General features: G+C 43.8%; 1 protein-coding gene across 1 annotated transcript in view; it reads left to right on the forward strand.

Moving 5' to 3' along the window:
* Positions 1-16145, forward strand: part of DNAAF4 (dynein axonemal assembly factor 4) — a 35906-nt gene that overhangs the window by 5049 nt on the left and 14712 nt on the right. Inside the window, exons 3-4 of the mRNA XM_059670525.1 lie at positions 690-823; positions 8370-8598. Of these exons, the coding sequence (XP_059526508.1) occupies positions 690-823; positions 8370-8598 (363 nt within the window). The remainder of the gene's footprint in view (positions 1-689; positions 824-8369; positions 8599-16145) is intronic.

Here is a 16145-nt window from a genome sequence, read left to right on the forward strand (position 1 = left end):
TGATCCCACTTCCCCTAAGGTAAGTTACCCCCTCCCTAATGGGTTGCAGCCTATGTGTAAAACTCATAAAAATAATTGTGAATGGTAAAATTCTATATATAACAAGTCGTGTTACTTTATAATTTTTCCTAGGGCTGGCTCTGTACTCATCATATGTGTAAATTACCTTTTATGTTTGTAAAGGTGATTGATCATATCAGATAGTCTCAACTCATTTGTTTTCTAGACCTCATAGTGCTGATTTATTGTGATCAGGTTTATAAGCAAATAGCTTTCTCAACAGAGAGGAGGATATATGTGTTTCTCCTCAGCTTGTCTCCTCCCTCTACCTTTCCTTCTCCCACTCTGATCCCCTCTCATTCTGCTACCCTTTCCCTCTTATGCCTCTCTGTTCCCTCTCTCCCTCCCCACGCCCCTCATTTCCCCTTTTATTACCCCTCTCCGTTATTCCTCCTCTCTCTCATTCAAATTCTCCCCCACCCCCTTATTCTGTAGTAATTACTATACAGTTACTCGCTTACATTTTAATGTTAGCTTCTTGGCCAGTTTAATATTAAAAACATTTACACTTCTCCATGTGAAGTGGGGTCCAAAAAATATATCATCCCTAGTCATAATCTTAAGCATTTCTTTCCTAAATAAAAAAAATTTATCAGAATCCCAATTTAGTGATATTCCTTATGTTTTAGTTGACAAAGAGACGATGCAAAAAATAAGAGAAAAATCTATTTTAAAAGCACAAGAAAGAGCAAAAGAAGCTACAGAAGCAAAAGCTGCAGCAAGGCGGGAAGATCAAAAATATGCACTAAATGTCATGATGAAGGTAAGTTGCAAGTAGAAAAGTCCTCTTATTAAAGAGATGATAATAGACATGTAAGGATAAGTAGTCCTAACCACTATACTTCCTCACCTCATGGTTCATACTTTGGTCATTGGACTTACTAATAACTAAGTTATATAAGTTATCTACTGCTTACATATGTTCCTGAAAATATTTATGAAAGTTGAGGTTATAAATGTTGAATAAAATAGATTTACTTGTTTCAGTGAGAATTTTCTATTTCCAGGGGAGTCAGAAGTGATAAGGTTTTATGCTGTATTTTACCTCTTTCTTAATCTTGGGATAATGAACACACTAATTTAAAGCAAGAAAAACACTAAATATTGACAAATTAACATCTTTTTAACTGTTGAGGATTTCAAGTTAAAGCTTCAATCAGCAATATTTTTTTGAGATATAATTCACACACCATACAATTCACCCATTTAAAGTTTACAATTCATTGGTTTTTAGTACGTTTAGAGTTGTGCAGCCATCATCACAATCAATTTTAGAACATTTTCATCACCCCAAAAAGAAACCCCAGTCTAGCCAGTTTGGCTTAGTGGTCAGAGAGTCTGCCTGTGGACTGAAGGGACTTGGGTTCGATTCTGGTCAAGGGTGTGTACCTCTTTTGCAGGCTCTGTTGATCCCCAGCACTGGTTGGGGTATATGGGAGAGGCAACCAATCAGTGTCTCTCACATCAATGTTTCTCTCTCTGTATCTGTCTCTAACCCTCCCTTCCACTCTCTGGAAAAATCAATGGAAAAAATATCCTTGGGTGAGGATTAACATACATACATACATACATAAGTATTTTTTATTTTATTTTATTTTTTTAATTAAATCTTTATTGTTCAGATTATTACATTTGTTCCTCTTTTTTCCCCCCATAACTCCCCTCCTCCCAGTTCCCGCCCCACCCTCCGCCCTCACTCCCCACCCACTGTCCTCATCCATAGGTGCACGATTTTTGTCCAGTCTCTTCCCGCATCTCCCACACCCCTTTCCCCCCCAAGAATAGTCAGTCCATTCCCTTTCTATGTCCCTGATTCTATTATGATCACCAGATTATTTATTCACTTGATTCTTAGATTCACTTGTTGATAGATGCATGTTTGTTGTTCATAATTTGTATCTTTACCTTTTTCTTCTTCTTCCTCTTCTTAAAGGATACCTTTCAGCATTTCATATAATACTGGTTTGGTGGTGATGAACTCCTTTAGCTTTTCCTTATCTGTGAAGCTCTTTATCTGACCTTCAGTTCTGAATGATAGCTTTGCTGGGTAAAGTAATCTTGGTTGTAGGTTCTTGGTATTCATCACTTTGAATATTTCTTGCCATTCCCTTCTGGCCTGCAAAGTTTCTGTTGAGAAATCAGCTGACAGTCGTATGGGTATTCCCTTGTAGGTAACTGAGTTTCTTTCTCTTGCTGCTTTTAAGATTCTCTCTTTGTCTTTTGCTCTTGGCATTTTAAGGATGATGTGTCTTGGTGTGGTCCTCTTTGGATTCCTTTTGTTTGGGGTTCTCTGTGCTTCCTGGACTTGTAAGTCTATTTCATTCACCAGGTAGGGGAAGTTTTTTGTCATTATTTCTTCAAATAGGTTTTCAATATCTTGCTCTCTCTCTTCTTCTGGCACCCCTATAATTCTGATGTTGGTACGCTTGAAGCTGTCCCAGAGGCTCCTTACACTATCTTCGTATTTTCGGATTCTTTTTTCATTTTGCTTTTCCAGTTGGGTGTTTTTTGCTTCTTCGCATTTCAAATCTTTGCCTTGATTCTTGCGCTCCTCTGGTCTGCTGTTGGGAGTCTGTATAGTATTCGTTATTTCAGTCCGTGTATGCTTAATTTCTAGTTGGTTCTTTATCATAACATCGAGGGTCTCCTTAGATTTCTTGAGGATCTCACTACATTTATCGGTGGCTTCTAGACAGTTCTTAAGAGACCTTAAAAGTGTGGTTCTGAACTCAATATCCTCCATTGACAGTTTTGTCCTGTTTCTTTGTCTCCGCATTTTTTATGCTTTCTTGGTGCACCCCCTAGTGGTCTTTGTGCGCAGTCTTGTTGTAGTTAAGCCTTGATTGATGTCGGCAATACCGGGGGTGATTTGACCTCCAGGCTAACTGGCTATGAGAGTCCGCTGTGTCTGCAGTGGGAGAGCTTCTGTGCTGGATCACTAGGGCGGTGCTAATCTAGCATTTGCCTGAGACTATCTGGCAAATGGCTCTACGCAGGGCTTGGGCGGGGCGGGTCCCCGGGGATCTACAGGGCAGGCAGGAGCGAGCAGTTATGGCTGGTCTCAGTTCTGTCCCTAGGGGCTCTGCCTCACAGAGTCCCAGCAACCGCTGCAAACCTCGGAGAGAAAGCTGCCTTCGAGTTCTGACCGAAGCCAGACAGTCCCACTTCTCCCATTTGAGTCTGGGTCCCTAGAGACTCGCCCGGATCTGGAGCTCAGAGTCTGAAACTCCCTCCCGATTGAAAACAACAACCGCGCCCTCCACCGCCAGCCCGCTTGCACGCACTCCACACCTGAGTATTTCACTTCAGCACTGCGCCTCCTCTGAGTCTGGGTATGATATTCTCTTTCCTCCTAGTTGTAGAATTTCCACTCAGCCAGCCTTCCTGTGGTTCTGGATGATGTCCGTTCCGTCTTTAGTTGTTTTTCTGAAGTGGTTGTTCGAGGCAGCAATCTCCGGCGTTAACCTATGCCGCCATCTTGGTTTCCAGCAATAACTCCATAAGTATTTTTTAGTAACTTGCATAGACTTGTGGAATCAATCTAGTCTCCCTTGGATATACAGCTGCTGATGTCTATGCTAAGGTTTTTAGTTCATTTTTTTTAAAAATATATTTTATTGATTTTTTATAGAGAGGAAGGGAGAGAGATAGAGAGTTAGAAACATTGATGAGAGAGAAACATTGATCAGCTGCCTCCTGCACATCTCCTACTGGGGATGTGCCTGCAACCCAGGTATATGCCCTTGACCGGAATCAAACCTGGGACCTTTCAGTCCACAGGCCGATGCTCTATCCACTGAGCCAAACCAGTTTTGGCTAGTTCATATTTTTTAGACTAGCTTCTTTAGAGGGTCTTCCCTTTGTCTGTATAGCTTAGTTGTTAGCTAATGATTTGGGCAGAGGTGGTAAAGGCTCCACCCTTTGCCAGTTGATGCATGTGTAGGTTTGAGAATACCTTCCAAGTTGGAGCCAGTTCTCATGCCTCCTGGGCTTCATTTTATGCCAGTTTTCCTCAGGTCTTCCCCGTAAAGACATAGCTTTCTGTTTAGCCAGGGTTGTATGGTGAGTTTATCACAGATTTTCTATAGCTCTCTCATTTATATGATCTTTATGTGAATTTTCTGTCTAGTCAGGCACTTGCCCTAACCAGGAACACAACCTCAGACCTCAACTGCAAATTTTCCCTGTTTATTCATTCTCAACCAAGTCTGCTTTTATCCACCAAAGCCACAGGGTTTGGCTGCCCCACCCTGAAGTGAGTCCACCCTTTTGGCCAACAAAGCTTCTTTTTTTAAATTTTATTTTATTGTTGTTGTTGCTAGCTTCATGTTGGTAACTGCCAGTCTTGTTATTCTAGCTGGAAGTTGGTGATTGAGAGCAACCTCAGGCAGGAGAGCACAGTCTCCCACTGTTTTTACCTGTAACTTCTGCAGTTTTTCCAAAATAAACACTTCTCAATTTGCAGGCTGTCTTTGGTTAACTTCCAGTGCCTTGAAATGGTTGTTTTTGATAGATTTGTCCAGTTTTATACTTGACTAGAGGCCTGGTACACAAAATTTGTGCACTTCGGGGAGGGGAGTCCCTCAGCCCAGCCTGTGCCCTCTTGCAGTCCAGGAGCCCTTGGGGAATGTCTGACTGCTGACTTAGGCCCACTCCCTGACTAAGCCGGCAGTTGGACTTTCTTAGTGCTGTCACGGAGGTGGAGAGGCTCCTGCCACCACCACTGCGCTTGTCAGTCGTGAGCCTGGCTTCTGGCTGAGCGGTGATCCCCCTGTGGGAGCGCACTGACCACCAGGGGGCAGCTTCTGCATTGAGCGTCTGCCCCCTAGTGGTCAGTGTGCATTATAGCGACCGGTCATTCCGCTGTTTGGTCTGTTTGCATATTAGCCTTTTATTATATAGGATATTTGTAGGTGGGAACTGCCAGCCTCTTCATGCCTCTATAAAACTGGAACATTTTCTTTTGCGGATGAATTTTACATTTATCAGAAGTCTAAGAAGTCCTCTTGGTATTTTGATTAGATTTATGTTGACTTTAGAGATTCATTTGCCATTAACATATTTACAATAATGAGATTTCCCTCCAGGAACATGGCATTTATTTCCATTTCTTCAGACTTACTTTATATCCCTAGCAAAATTATTTAACATACGTGAGACTTGCTCATCTATATATATAAAAGGCTAATATGCAAAGTATCCCCTCGGGAGTTTGACCAGGAGACCAATCACTCACTATGATGTGTGCTGACCACCAGGGGGCGGCGCAGGACATGGCAGGCGACCAGTGGCAGCAGCAGTGGCAGCGGCGGTACGCTGAGGGAGCAAGGGAAGGAGGAGTTAGGGGAACCATGCCATGGCAGCACATAGGTGGTTAGGGAAGGAGGAGGCGGAGAGGCAGGGAGGTGGGGGGAACCGTGCAGTGGCGGCACGTGGGCGGGCAGCAAGGGAAGGAGGAGGCAGGGAGGCGAAGAACCTGATTGGCCCTGATCACTGGCCATTCCTAGGGACCCTACCTGTGCACAAATTTCATGCACCAGGCCTCTAGTATTTCATAAAGCTTATTCTTAGCCTTTTTAAAGTTTTTCTGCCAGTTACTAATGAATGATTTTCCACTGTATTTTTCTAATTGTTTATTGCCAGTTTGTAAGTCAGTTTGTTTTTATGAGTTTGTATGAGAGATCTTGTAAGTGAATGCCTTGCTGAACTTACTTTCTGGTTGCAATAGTTTATCAGTTTGTTATTTTGGTTCTTTTAAGTAGTCTATCATATTATTTGCAACTAACGACAGTTCTATCTCCTTATAATCCATATTTATATTTCTTATTTTTAAAAATCTATTGTATAGGTTATCTCTAGGAAAATAGTAGGCATACTGGCCTTAGTGACATTGCTAGTAGTATTTCCAATGCTTCTTCATGAAATTGGACATTGTATGGGTCCTTTTAGCAAGCTAAATTTTTTCTGTTGTTTCAGGTATCAACTGATATTTTGCCATGTACTGAGGTCATGTTGTTTTTCCCTTTAGATTTCTTAGTATCATAAATAAGAAACACCCTATTTGATCAAGATCAATTATTTAATATTTTCCTCAGATTAGTGTGCTAATATTTTATTTATGGATTTTTGCATATAGTTTATAAGTAACATCTATAATAATAAAAGCATAATATGCAAATCGACCAGACGGCTGAACAGTAGAATGACTGACCTGATGACCTTCCGGACGAAGCCGGGGTTGTGAGGGCCGAGGCAGCCACCGGGGTTGCAGCAGCCGGGGCTGCAAAGGCCTACTCTTGCATGAATTTTGTGCATTGGGCCTCTAGTTGGTTTATAAAGAATATTGCCTTGATAAACCATTCATTCTAAATTAAAAGAAATACAGACTTTCTCTTCAGGAATTACTCATCCATCTCCTATTAGTTAAAGTTGCTGTCTGTAGTAAGCTAATATCCCATACTTTATGGCATCCTTTTTTGTCAATACAAAGAACTTAAAATTCAGTTTCTTCATGTGTGATGATAGTTTTTCTAGCCTTCTGAGTTTTTCTGTTACTAAACATTCCTCCTTTATGTGGTATATTCCCCATATTACTTTGTTTTTAAAGAAGAGAACTTCAAGGATTGTTTAACATCTTTCTTTGTTTCTCTTTGATGTAGATAGCCTCTCTGTTCCTTTTATTGTAGCTTTATGGTATTACCTTCCTCAGGTTTTTCTCTTCTTTCTAGTTTCTTCTGTCACATGCTCTGTGAAGCCTTTCTTGGTCCCTCTTCTTCCCCTTGACTCCCGCAAGAGTTATACAATTTTTTTTTGTTTTTAAGTTAACTTATTATAAATTAAATTACATATGTATAAATATCCCTTAACTACATATTGGCTAAAATAACAGAACTTGCCTGTTTCTTTTGATTACAAGAATAGTCTCCTTCTTGGTAATTAAGACTGTCTTAGCAGTTTTTAAAACTTCAAAACTCAGTCCACTTGCAGAGATTATGAAGAGTGAGGGTGTTCTGACTTTTCACAGACTTTTCTCTTCTTCCATGTGTTAGGGAAGAAAGGCAAACATATTATTAAACTGGGTGAAGTTGTCATCTTCTCCTTTTAGGCGGTGGCTGCCTCTGGCTAACACTGACTGGTCATCAAGCCCTGTTGTCAGGCACCAAAAGCTGGCTCATGGTTACATGCAGATTCTTCCTGGCCCAACCTGTTGGCAGCTCTTTGAACACGTAGTAATTAGCATCTTTTGTGCTTAGTTTAGGCCTGAGGTGCAATTCTGGGACTACAGGAAACTCCTGTTCAGTAATCTGTGAAAGGTATTTTAAAGTCCGTGCTACACAGTTCAATAGGAAAATAGCCAATCTTCCAAAAGAGGGTATGGTATTTATTCATGCAGATGTTACAGAGCACTTCTTCAGGATAGTTTTCAAACCAGTAAGTTAATTCTATGTCTTAAAATAATTCAGCCTCTAGGAAACTTGGTCCCAGCTTGTCATTCCTTTGCTGTGCCAGATGTATTATTTAAATGTATATTAATTTAAATGTAAATTAATGAAACATAAAATTAAAAATCACTTTTTTGGTCTTTTTTATCAATCTTCACCCAAGGATATATTTTCCATTGCCTTTTTTTAAAATAAAAGAATGGAAGGGAGAGAGGGAGGGAGAGAGAGAGAGAGATATTGATGTTAGAGAGATACATCAGTCAGTTGCCTCTCACATGTGTCCCAACCAGGAGATCGAACCTGCAACCCAGGTATGTGCCCTTGACCACACAAGGGCACAATTGCCAAGACCCTTCGGTGTTCAGGGCAATGCTCTAACCACTGATCACACCGGCTAGGGCCAAACTAGTCACATTTTACATGCTCAGTTAGCAACACGTGGTAGCAGCTACTGACTTGGATTGCACAGAACGTTACCATCATCGAAAAAAGTTTTGTCAGACACTGCTTCTCTAGAGGAGAGAGGTATGAATTTTTGTTCTCCAGAGGAGAAAGATGCGAATATTTTTATTTCTTATTTATTTTAATCCTCGTATGAGGGCATGTTTTTATTTATTTTAGAGAGAGGAAGGTAGAGAGAGAGAAACATTGATGTGAGACAGAAACAACAATTGGTTGCCCCTATATGTGCCCCAACCGGGGATCAACCAGCAATCAGACCTGCAACCTGGGCATGTTGCAGGGAACTGAACCTGGGACCCTTCTCTTTCTCTTTCTCCCTCTCCCTTCCTCTCTCTTGAAAATCAATAAAAACATGTCCTTAGGTGATGGTTTAAAAAAAAGTTTTGGTAATTGTAATTTTTACAGATTGAAGATGAAGAGAGGGGAAAAATAGAACGTATGAAAGAAAATGAACGGATAAAAGCAACTAAAGAATTGGAAGCCTGGAAAAAACATCGAAGTAAAGCTGAAGAACGAAAAATAATTCAAAGAGAAGATAAGTTACACCAACAAGAAAAACAAATAGAAGAGGGAAAGAAATTAAAACATAAAAGTTTTCCTAGAAATTCGACATCGAGAAATCTTGCCACAAAAGGTACAATAATTACTTTAATATTTTCTGGGAAAGTGAGTCCTGGTCATATTGAGAATAGTATTGCAAAAAAAAAAAATAAGGTGAAATTTATTTTTTTATTTTAGGAAGTAGTGAAGTTTTTATAAAATGAGCAAGGATTCAGTATTGATTTTGTCTGTGTGCTTTCTTTTGAAATTTATGCAGGTATTGTTAAATATGTATTTAATTCACATCCAAAAAGTCTTGCAGTGGCCTGGCTGGTGTGGCTCAGTAGTTGGTCTTCGACCCATAAAGCAGGAGGTCACAGTTTGATTCCTGGTCAGGGAACATGCTTGGGTTGTGGTCTCCATCCCCAGCGTGGGGCATGCAGGAGGCAGCCGATCACTGATTCTCTTTCATCATTGACGTTTCTATCTCTCTATCCCTCTCCCTTCCTCTCTGAAATCAATATATATATATATATATATTTAAAAGTATTGGAGTGGACTGTCAGTGCCAGAGACATTCATTTATTCCTTTAGAGATAATAAACTAGGAATTTTGTTAAAAGATTTTTCCTCACATGACTTAGGAAGATGAATACTACTAAGCAAACTTAATATCAAGCAAACAAGGGTTCTTCTGGACTTGGATCCTGATATGTTCAAAAATAGTTAAAAGAACATATTTCTTTATTGAAAGCTAAGAGTTTGATTTTATCTCAGAATATTAAACTTTGTTTTGTGTATATTTAGCAAATGGAGAATTTTGTAGTAAAATCACTTATGTAATTATCTATACTAATAAAAGAGAAAAATGGTAATTGGCGTACGACGATACCCTTTTCATTGGCTAATCAGGGCTATATGCAAATTAACTGCCAACTAAGATTGGCAGTTAACTGCCAACAAGATGGCGGTTAATTTGCATATATAGGCACAATGCAGGGAGGCGAAAGGGAAAGCAGGAAGAAGCCCCCTGCCACTGACAGTGATCAGAAACCCAGGGGGGAGCTAAGAGCAGGGGGGCAGCCATGATCAGAGAATCAGGCGCCTTTGCCACCCTGGCCAGTGATAGCAGGAAGTAGGGGTGGAGCCAGCGATGGGAGCTGGGCACGGTCGAAGCTGGTAGTCCCAGGAGCTAGGGGTCCCTTGCCTGGGCCTAAAGCGAAGCCCAGGATCGCGGGGCCGCTGCAGCTGTGGGTCCCCGCTGCCTGGGCCGAACGCCTAGGCCAGAGGCGTCAGGCCTGGGCAAGGGGCCGATCCTGCGATTGGAGGGTGATGGGGGTCAACGCCTGAGAGCTTCCCAGTATGTGAGAGGGGCAGGCTAGGCTGAGGGACACTCCCCCGCCCCCCCCCCCCCACACCCAGTGCACGAATTTCGTGCACCGGGCCCCTAGTCCTATATAATAAAAGCCTAATATGCAAATTATCCCCTCGGGCGGTCGTTTGACTGGGAGACCTGGAGTTTGACCGCTCACTATGATGTGCACTGACCACCAGGGGGCAGCATGCTGCGACCTCTCATTGGCTACCTGGGGGCAGGGGTGATGGGGACGGAGGTGCAGTGAGAATGTGGGGTGTCCAACACACTCTCTCTCACTCCCATTGCTATCCTCCCCCGGAACACCGGGGCTTGTGTGCGGGGGAAACCCCTGTGTTCAGGTGCTGGGCACCCATGAGGAGCCCGCCTTGCACCCACATAGCCTCTTCTGGGTAAGCCGGGCCGCAGCCGCTGGAACCACAGGGGCCGGTCGGGCTCCCCATGGGTTCGCGCAAGAGCCACTATGCGAGGCCGGCCCGGAGGGAGTGCGCTGCCCGCCTGGCTTCCATGGGGTGCTGCTGGCAACCCAGAGGCCCAAGCTGCGGTGTCTGGCTGCACTCATCGCATCTCTGTGCGGCGACTCGAGTACTGTGACTCAGGTGGAGGGGGGCACTCGAGGGTCCAGGGCCCAGATGCTGCCCAGGGCTCAGAGGTCAGCTGGGACCTGCCCATCCACACTAGATGCTTGCACTTTGATTGCTGGCCAGGCCTAGGGATCGTACCTGCCCATGAATTTCTTGCACCAGGCCTCTAGTATTAATTAACATTCATTGGTGATCACACTATGCCAGGTGTCTTTATTGGATGTATCACTCAGTCTTCACAACAATACTTTGTGATAAGTGCTGCTATTCTTATTTTAGAGGAAATGTTCAGAAAGGATAAACAAATACCCAATAAGTAAGCCTGTGGGATTTGAACCCAGATCTGTCTGCATCTGAAACCTGTGTTCTTTCTACTCAGTTACATGTCATTTCTACTTCAACAGTGAGGTCTAGCATATTGAAAAGTTGTTTGGAGTATTAAGCAATAATCATTATTGAATTTATATATTTTACTAGAGGCCCGGTGCACAAAAATTTGTGCACTCGTGGGGATCCCTCAGCCCAGCCTGTGCACTCTTATAGTCTGGGACCCCTTAGGGGTTGTCCACCTGCTGGCTTAGACCCACTCCCCGGGGGATTGGGCCTAAGCTGGCAGTCAGACATCCCTTTGGCAGCCTGGGAGCCCTCAGGGGATGTCCACTTGCCAGTGGGGAGCAGGCCTAAGCTGCAGTTGGACATCCTTAGCGCTGCTGAGGAGGCAGAAGAGGCTCCCGCCACCACCGCTGTGCTGGCAGCCAATAGCCTGGCTTGTGGCTGAGCAGAGCTCCCCTTATGGGAGCGCACTGACCACGAGGGGCAGCTCCTGCATTGAGCATCTGCCCCCTGGTGGTCAGTGTGTGTCATAGTGACCAGTCATTCCCAGTCTTTCTGCTATTAGTGTCAATTTGCATATTACCCTTTTATTATATGGGATACAGGCCTGGTGCATGGGTGTGGCCAGCCTGAATGAGGGGCTGAGGGCTGTTTTCAGGCTGGCCACGCCCCCTGGTGACCCAAGCTCCCAGCCTCTCCTTTTTTTCTTTTTCTTTTTTTTTCTGGGATTTATTTATCTTCTATAATTGAAACTTTGTAGTCCTGAGCAGAGCCGAGGGCTGGCCAGGGCAGGTGGGAAGTTTGGCTTTCTCCATCACCAGGTGCAACCCAAGCCTCCTGCTTGCTCCAGCTCTGTGGCTGCCGCCATCTCAGTTGGGTTAATTTGCATACTCATCCCTGATTGGCTTGTGGGTGTGGCTTGTGGACATGGCTTGAGTGTAGCAGAGGGATGGTTAATTTACATGTTTCTCTTTTATTATATAGGATTGTGGTTTAATATTTACATGCAAGTTAACTTCTAAAATATCTCCTTCTTTAATAACATTTCAACAAACTATACCAACTAGAGTATATGAAAACATTTTCTTTCATATTTTAAATACTGCTAAACAAACTGGATGTTTTCAAGTACTATTGAAACCCACACTAGCCAATTTGGCTCATTGGATAGAGCGTAGGCCTGCGGACCAAAGGGTCCCAGGTTCGATTCTGGTCAAGGGCACATATCTGGGTTGCAAGCTCCTTCCCTGCTCGGCCCTGGTTGGGGCACATGCAGGAGGCAACCAATCGATGTGTTTCTCTCACATCTGATATTTCTCTCTGTCTTTCCCTCTGTCTTTCCCTCTCTCTAAAACTCAATGGAAAAATATCCTTGGATGAGTATTAAAAAAAAAAAAGAAACTAATCAAGTACTATTGGAACCCAAACACACTTTTATAGATAAGAAGTATTCTCAACATTTGATCATGCTGATATTTATACAGTTTAATTCAATTTATGAATATTTTATAAATGATTTTATCTTTATCTTCATATTGAGATTCATTTACATTTTTTTATGTTTTTAAATTAAATCTTTATTGTTCAGATTATTACAGTTGTTCCTCTTTTTCCCCCATAACTCCCCTCCACCCGGTTCCCACCCCACCCTCTGCCCTTACCCCCCCCCACTGTCCTCATCCATAGGTGTACAATTTTTGTCCAGTCTCTTCCTGCACCCCCCAAACCCCATTCCCCCCTGAGAATAGTCAGTCTACTCCCTTTCTATGCCCCTGATTCTATTATCATCACCAGTTTATTCTGTTCATCAGATTATTTATTCACTTTATTTTTAGATTCACTTGTTGATAGATATGTATTTGTTGTTCATAATTTTTTTTTGTTTTGTTCATAATTTTTATCTTTACCTTTTTCTTCTTCCTCTTCTTAAAGAATACCTTTCAGCATTTCATATAATGCTGGTTTGGTGGTGATGAACTCCTTTAGCTTTTCCTTATCTGTGAAGCTCTTTATCTGACCTTCAATTCTGAATGATAGCTTTGCTGGGTAAAGTAATCTTGGTTGTAGGTTCTTGGCATTCATCACTTTGAATATTTCTTGCCACTCCCTTCTGGCCTGCAAGGTTTCTGTTGAGAAATCAGCTGACAGTCGTGTGGGTACTCCCTTGTAGGTAACTGACTGTTTTTCTCTTGCTGCTTTTAAGATTCTCTTTGTCTTTTGCTCTTGGCATTTTAATTATGATGTGTCTTGGTGTGGTCCTCTTTGGATTCCTTTTGTTTGGGGTTCTCTGTGCTTCCTGGACTTGTAAGTGTATTTCATTCACCAGGTAGGGGAAGGTTTTTGTCATTATTTCCTCAAATAGGTTTTCAATATCTTGCTCTCTCTCTTCTTCTGGCACCCCTATAATTGTGATGTTGGTACGCTTGAAGTTGTCCCAGAGGCTCCTTACAGTATCTTCATATTTTTGGATTCTTTTTTCTTTCTGTTTTTCCGGTTGGGTGTTTTTTGCTTCTTCATATTTCAAATCTTTGACTTGATTCTTGCGATCCTCTAGTCTGCTTTTGGAACTCTATATAATACTAGAGGCCCGGTGCACAAAAATTTGTGCACTGGGTGGGGGGCGGGGGTTCCTCAGTACGGCCTGTGCCCTCTTGCAGTTTGGGAACACTCAGGGGATGACCACCTGCTGACTTAGGCCTGCTCCCCGGGGGATTGGGCCTAAGCTGGCAATCAGACATCCCTCTGGCAGCCCGGCAGCCCTTGGGGGATGTCCATTTGCCAACGGGGCGCAGACCTAAGCTGCAGTCGGACATCCTTAGCGCTACTGAGGAGGCAGGAGAGGCTCCCACCACCACCGCTGTACTGGCAGCCATCAGCCTGGCTTGTGGCTGAGCAGAGCTCTCCCTATGGGAGCGCACTGACCACTAGAGGGCAGCTCCTGCATTGAGCGTCTGCCCCCTGGTGGTCAGTGTGTGTCATAGTGACCAGTCATTCCCAGTCTTTCTGCTGTTAGGGTCAATTTGCATATTACCCTTTTACTATATAGGATAGAGGCCTGGTGCACGGGTGGGGGCCGGCTGGTTTGCCCTGAAGGGTGTCCCGGATCAGGGTGGGGTTCCCACTTGAGTGCCTGGCCAGACCGGGTGAGGGGCTGAGGGCTGTTTTCAGGCTGGCTTGCGACTGAAGCTCCCAGCCTCTTCTTTTTTCTTTTTTTTAATTCTGGGATTTATTTACCTTCTTTAATTGAAACTTTTTTGATGTCACTGGAGCTGAGAGCGGGCTCTTGCTCGCCCCAGCTCTGAGGCCACAGCCTGCTGAAAGCAGGTATCTGGGGTTTGTTTAGCTTCTATAATTGAAACTTTGTTGCTTTCGGAGCTCAGAGCCGGGTCACGGCTGGCAGGGAACCTTGGCTTCCTCCATTACTGGACCAAGCAAGCGTCCTGCTCGCTTCAGCTGCGTGGCTGCCGGCTGCCGTCTTGGTTGGGTTAATTTGCATATCATGCTGATTAGCCAATAGGAGGCGTAGTGAAGGTACAGTCAATTACCATGTTTGTCTATTATTAGATAGTATTCTTTATTTCAGTCAGTGTTTGCTTAATTTCTAGTTGGTCCTTTTTCATAACCTCGACGTTCTCACTAGATATCTTGAGGGTCTCACTAAATTTATCGGCAGTTTCTAGAAAATTCTTGAAAAACCTTATAAGTGTGGTTTTGAACTCTATATCCTGTAGTTTGCTTTCCTCCATTTCTGTCACTTGTGACCTGTTTCTTTGTCTCTGCATTTTTTATGCTTCCCTGTGTTGATAGAGTGGCTTAATGTGCTAGGTGTCCTATAGGGCCCAGTGGCTCAGCCTCCCCAGTTACCTAAGGTAGACACTCTTTGTGCACCCCTTTGTGGGCTTTGTGCACAGTCTTGTTGTAGTTAAGCCTTGATTGTTGTAGGTATCACTAGAAGGAATTGACCTCCCGGCCAATTGGCTGTGAGAATCAGCTGTGTCTGCAGTGGGAGAACTTCTGTGCTGGAGACACTCTTCTGGGGCAAGACTTGTTTCAGTGGGGCTTTGGTGCTCACTGAGTCTGCCCCCTGAGTGTGTCCCTTATGGATCTGAGGAGTTGTAATCTGGATGGTCCCACTCTGACCACTGGGTACACTGGCTCTTGGATCTCTAAGGAGGTGCTAATTTAGCCTCTGCCTGAAGCTACCCAGCAGGAGCTATGGAGAGATTTGCAGATTCCTCTTCTTTTTGGGGGGTGTTCGAGGTGCCCAGATGAGGCCCAGCTGTGAAGCAGTGCAAGCTGCTGTGGGACCTTGGGGCTTCTTTTGGAAGTTCTGGGTCTCTCTGACCCAGCTGCAGTTTGTTAGGTAATTTTCAGATTGCAAAGGGCCAGGCCTTTCATATGCAAAAGCCTCTGTGCACAGCTTGGGTGGGGTAGGGTCTCAGGTGACCAACAGGGCGGAGCAAGCAGCTATGGCTGCTCCTCAGTCCTACCCTAAGAGGCCCCGCGTCTCAGTGTCCCAGTAATCACTGCAGGCGCCTCTGAGAGAAAGCCGCCCTCGAGTTCTGACCGATGCCAGACAGTCCAGTTTCTACCTGTATGAGTCTGGGTCCCCAGAGACTCACCCGGAACTGGACTTCAGAGCATTCGGGAGCTTGAGACTCCCTTCCGATTGGAAAAGACAACCGTGTCCTCAGTTGCCAGCCCTTTCCACGTGTGCCTCCATACCTCTGCACTTTACTTCCGCATCTCCTCTGAGTCTCAGTGTGCTTTTCTCTTTCCTTCTAGTTGTAGAATTTCCACTCAGCCAGCCTTCCTGTGGTTCTGGATGATGTCCATTTTGTCTTTTAGTTGTATTGTTGAAGTGGTTGTGCGAGGCAGCAATTTCTGGTGTTTACCTATGCCGCCATCTTGGTTTCTCAAGATTCACTTACATTTTAAAATTGTTTACTTATTGCCTGGTCAGCATGGCTCAGTATTTGAGCATCAACCTATGAACTAGGAAGTCATGATTCAGTTCTCAGTTACGGCACATGCCAGGGTTGCAGGCTCTATCCCCAGTGGGGGGCATGCAGGAGGTGGCTGTTCAATGATTCTCTCTTATCATTAATGATTCTGTCTTTCTCCTTCTCCCTTCTTTCTGAAATCAATAAAAATATATTTTTTAAATGTTTACTTACTGATTTTTAGAGAGAAATAGGAATGGAGAAGGAGAGAGAGTAACAGGAATTTGTTGTTGCACTTACTTATGCATTCATTGGTTGCTTCTTTTATGTGGCCTGACCAGGGATTGGACCCGCAACCTTGGTATAGCAGGATGATGCTCTACCAGTGCTTGCCAAACTGCGGCTC

This window comes from Myotis daubentonii, chromosome 1 (genome assembly GCF_963259705.1).
Source record: "Myotis daubentonii chromosome 1, mMyoDau2.1, whole genome shotgun sequence".
In the NCBI taxonomy this organism is placed as follows: Eukaryota; Metazoa; Chordata; class Mammalia; order Chiroptera; family Vespertilionidae; genus Myotis; species Myotis daubentonii.